Genomic DNA, 5,160 nt, shown 5'->3' on the forward strand with positions numbered 1-5,160 from the left:
AAAAATTTTATAATTATATATCAATGCTCTCATTATATTCGAATTAAATTTTATTAATCATTTTATGTGACATAAAAAAATACAAAGTACAAAAAATAGTTAGAAATTTTAATTTATTATTATAATTATATTAATTATTTTAATAACTTTGAAAAAAATAAAAGAAAATTACACTAAAAAAAGTTTAGCCGCTTTGTGAATATTGGATTTTAAGATTACTGTTAATTTTTTTTATTTCTTTTGTTATATATGTGATAAAAAAGAATTTAAAAGAAATTTCATATCTTAAACTTTTGTATATTAGTCTATATAAAAATTTGTTTTTAATATTAAAATAGAAATATTATTTTTAGATATATAGAATTATAAAACTAAAATAATAAATTAAATAAATTAACAAAATTATAATTAAACGTATATTTATATATTATATGTTATATAACAAATGTCAAATTTTATAAAAATCATATTATTTTGTAACATTAGAAAACAAAATTATATCTCAAATTCATCATTTTTTTTTAAATTTAATATTTATAATTATTTAATATTATAATATTATTTGATTAAATTTGAATAATTATAATATATATCTAACATTTAATATATAATCACAATACGTAATAATTGATTTTTATAATAATTTTAATATTGTATTTTAATTTTAAAATAAAAATATTAATAAAATAAAAAATATTTAAAAAATATTATTTAAAATATTAAATTAAATTATTTAAAATATTATTAAAAATATTATTTATAAATATATGTGATATGAAAAAAAATAGAAATTTTATTAGATTATCTGAAATTAAATTTATAATCTATATATTTTATAATCTATAAATTTATAATCTATATTTTTGAAAACATCAATATTTGGAAACATATTTATATAAATTTGAAATTTTAACTTATCGATTCATAGTATTTTAGATTAAAGTAATTATGCCTTTTTTGGCATTTTTTTTTTCATTTGGTACTTATATTTCGCAATCTTTTGTTCGATAAATTGCAACATATGCATAATTATACTAGCAGCGTTTAAAATAGGTCAATCTATAAATTACAATGACGTTATTGTATGAAAAATTATTAGAATTAAAAATTCTCTATTTGATATAATAAAAAAATATTTTTTTTATTTAATTTTATTTTATTTTTAGGAACAATGTCATAATTAATATTATTACTTAAATTTTTTAATATCACAATACTTTAAAATTTTTTTAGCAATTAAAATAAAAAAATTATAATAATATTAATAAAACAAATATATTGTTTTAAAATAATCTATTTTTCAAAGATATATAAGAAACATATTGTCAATTATAATTTTATTTTTATGTATTTATTATATTGTTGTATAAAGAAAAAAAATATTAAAAATACAAATATGAAAAATAAAAATAAGAAATATAGAAATATGTTTTTAAGAAATATAAAAATATATTTTTTTAATAAGTGAATATAATGAATTTTTTAAATTAAATCTTTCAAGACATTTTAACATAACATAAGATATAAAGAAACATTTTTAAGATTTTCATATGTTTGTGATATTGCTGCATTATTTTTAAAATATATCGATAAGGTGCTATATAGATAATTTTTTCAAATAACAAATAATTATTATAATAATATAATATAAAAATATAAAAATTANGTTATTATTGTTGTTATTGTTATTGTTGTTGTTGTTGTTGTCGTTGTTGTCGTTGTTGTTGTTGTTGTTGTTGTTATTATTATTATTGTTATTGTTATTATTATTGTTATTGTTATTGTTATTGTTATTGTTATTATTATTATTGTTGTTGTTATTATTATTGTTATTATTATTATTATTGTTGTTATTATTATTATTATTATTATTTAATATCTAATATTTTCTTTTGTGAAAAATAATAGTCAAAGAAACTTACGAGGCAAGAGGAGCTCGCATATCTTCACTAAGTCGAGCATACATCAATGCAGTGAGTCCTGCTTCTCTATCACCTTCAAAGCCCAAAAAGTGGATCACTTTTAAAAGAGAAGATGGCAATAAACTGACACATAACTGATAAATCCCATAACCGAAACTAACTGCAGACATCAATCGGGAGACCTCGTTAGATTCAACGAAGCTGCAAAATAAATCACTTTTCCACTTCTGTCGATTTTCAATAAGTAAATATATTTGTTATTAATACAAATAATAATATTTTAAAAAGAAATAATTATTTTAAATAATTAATACTTATGCATAAAAGCTGTACACATATGTACATATTAATTTTTAGTGTATTAATAATCGTACATCAATCCTTTCAGTAGTAAACAACTTTTTTTATTTATGTTATGCTAATAAATTTTAAGAATATTTATTGATGATTATTGATCATTGTTTTATTAACTTTAAATCGTATTATATATATTAAATATTAATATTATATATATTAAATATTGTATTATATTATAATATTGTATTATATACAATATTTGATATATAAACGATAAAAGTTATTAATATGATAAAAATATATAATAAAATAATATTAGAAAAAAATAAAATATAAATTATTTTTAAAATTGTTTTAAAAAAAATTATTTATTCTAGATTTGTTAATAGTTTCTAGATTAAAATTTAACAAAAATTTTTTAACTTTATTTCCTTACAATTAAAATGCAATATATTGCATTTAAATTAATATTTCCAAGAAATAAATTGATTCGAAAATTGTTTCTTTTTTAGAAAAAGAAAGAAATTATAATACCAAATAATTTTCGAAAACAACTTTGAATTATTTACTATAGTATGTTTTTTCTATAACTTTCGATAAAATATATATGTGTAATTATTAAAAATTTTCAAATAAAATTATAAATATGTAAATAAAAAACAATGATAGAATTTTCTAATCACTATTATTATTTTTTTTCTAAGATTGATAAAAAAAAAATATTAAAATTTTGAAACATTTTGAAAAAAATAATAATATTAAAAAACAATAAAATATTCAAAATATTCTTTATATATATATAATAATAATAATTTGTAGAATCTTTAGAGATTCTATAAATCAAAATAAACAAATTAAAGTTTTTTATAATCAATTAAAATATAATTAGTTAAAGAAAATAAAACATACAGAAAGTGAAATGATTTATCTGTCTAGTGATATGTGAAATCGTTCTGTCTCAGTTACACTATCATCATATTTTCTTCTCATCTCAGTTCATCTAATATAAATTTAATAAATAAATCTCGATATTTTTATATACCAATTTTTGCATTTATTTTAGTTTCTAGAATCAATTTTTCAAAAATGTTTCATGAATATATTAGTATATATTATTATATGAATATATTAGTATATAACATTTTATATATTTTATTTATGTTATGTAAATACGATTATAATGAATAATTACCGCTGAAAGGATTTGATGAAAGGATTAAATAATGATTTAAATATAAAAAAATATTCACAAAATTCATTTGTTTTAAAAGAGTGATCCTAATGTAAGTAGTATTTACTTGTCAATGAAAACAAAAAAAAAAATTCATGTTATTATACATCGTGTAGAGGTAAAAAGACAAAGATGAGAGTTTAAGAATCGCGAAATGTTTGTAAGAAGAAACAACAATTACGGTGTCTGTTGTTCGGACGTGATGCCAGTGAGCGAGAAGAACATTGATAGTGAGCTTCGCAGACCTGAAGGGGATGAGATCGGTGCCAAGTTGTTTGTTGAACCATTGGAAGATGGTATAGACCATTCTGAAGAACCTGGACTATGTGGACTTTGCAGTGAATAAGAAGAGCCATTACAGAAAGGGGTACTGCATCTTGTGTCGAATCCTATTAAAAACGAAAATTACGAAAATCGCTTTTTTATATTAAATGCTAATTTTATTTGTTCTGACATCATAGTTTCATATTATTATTAAATTAATTTATATATACATAAATTTTTGATAATTATTATAATATATTTATTATTATACAATAAAATATCAATTATTTAAAGTTTGATTATTCAAGTATTTATCTGAAAATGAGATGAGTATATATATTATGAAATTAGTATATCTAATAATGTTTATATTTTTTAATACAAAATCTAATGTCTAAAAATGATTAATTTATTTTCTATGAGATATGTTATTGACTTTTTAATTTGATAAAAATTTTTCTATATTTAAAAATTATTTTATGATAATATATATTGACAAATTTAGATCTTCTTAATATTCTCCAAAATTATCCAAAGAATTGCTTATCCGAACAGATTTATTCTATTCAAATTATCTACTGTAATATAAAACAATTTCAATGATCTTGTAATATATTATTATTAATATTTTGAATAATTTTCTATTATATAGAATATTACAATTATAATTTCTATTATATATTATATAAAATAATTTTCTATCATATTCTATTACATATTTTCTATTATATATTTCTATTATATTTGAATAATTTTCTATATATTATTATATTTTTTATGTTATATTATAGAAACTATTAAAAAAATTTAAGGATTTTAAAAATTTATAATTACATATTAATAAAAAAATAATTATATATTAATAAAAAGTGTTTAACATAAGTTCTGCAATCAATCCTTGATGTAAAATCAATTTTTATTTTTAGATATGGATGTGATTTTTTTCGCAATATTTTTATTGAATGTAAACAGAGAGATTAATTCACGGTTTTACATACAATTATTATATATATATATATTATTATATTATATAATATTATTAATACAATTATTATTATATTATTAATATTTATTATTAAAGATTATTTCATGAACGCGAACAAAATCAAAATTATTCGTAAAGCAATAATGTTACAAATTACAAAATGCATATTTATATATTTTTATATTTAAATAATAAACAAACATGACTAAAAATAACATTTTTTAATCATATTCAATTCTAAATGATACTATTAAATGAACATTTATAAATGAAAATTTGCACTTCATTTATATAAAATGATTTTTGTTAACATGAATTAATATTAATATTATATTGTAATTATATAATATATAATATATAATATATTATAATATTATAATTATATAATATATTATAATTATATTATATTAAATATTAATATTAATATTATAAGACTTATTCATTGGATATTTTTTTGCTTC

At 16.5% G+C, this 5,160-nt stretch overlaps 2 protein-coding genes across 4 annotated transcripts in view; both read right to left on the minus strand.

The window, feature by feature from the left end:
• Window positions 1–5,160, minus strand: part of LOC102677066 (tetratricopeptide repeat protein 39C-like) — a 21,958-nt gene that overhangs the window by 13,998 nt on the left and 2,800 nt on the right. For all 3 annotated transcript variants that reach the window (XM_031511742.1, XM_006618260.2, XM_006618259.2), the window contains 2 exons: window positions 3,632–3,839; window positions 1,923–2,123 (listed from right to left, as the gene is read on the minus strand). In XM_031511742.1, coding sequence (XP_031367602.1) covers window positions 1,923–2,123; window positions 3,632–3,839 — 409 coding nt within the window. The remainder of the gene's footprint in view (window positions 1–1,922; window positions 2,124–3,631; window positions 3,840–5,160) is intronic.
• LOC102676734 (soluble calcium-activated nucleotidase 1) overlaps window positions 1–5,160 on the minus strand; it is an 11,493-nt gene that overhangs the window by 734 nt on the left and 5,599 nt on the right. The window lies entirely within an intron of this gene.

Source organism: Apis dorsata, unplaced genomic scaffold, assembly GCF_000469605.1.
Source record: "Apis dorsata unplaced genomic scaffold, Apis dorsata 1.3 scaffold_346, whole genome shotgun sequence".
Classification (NCBI taxonomy): domain Eukaryota; kingdom Metazoa; phylum Arthropoda; class Insecta; order Hymenoptera; family Apidae; genus Apis; species Apis dorsata.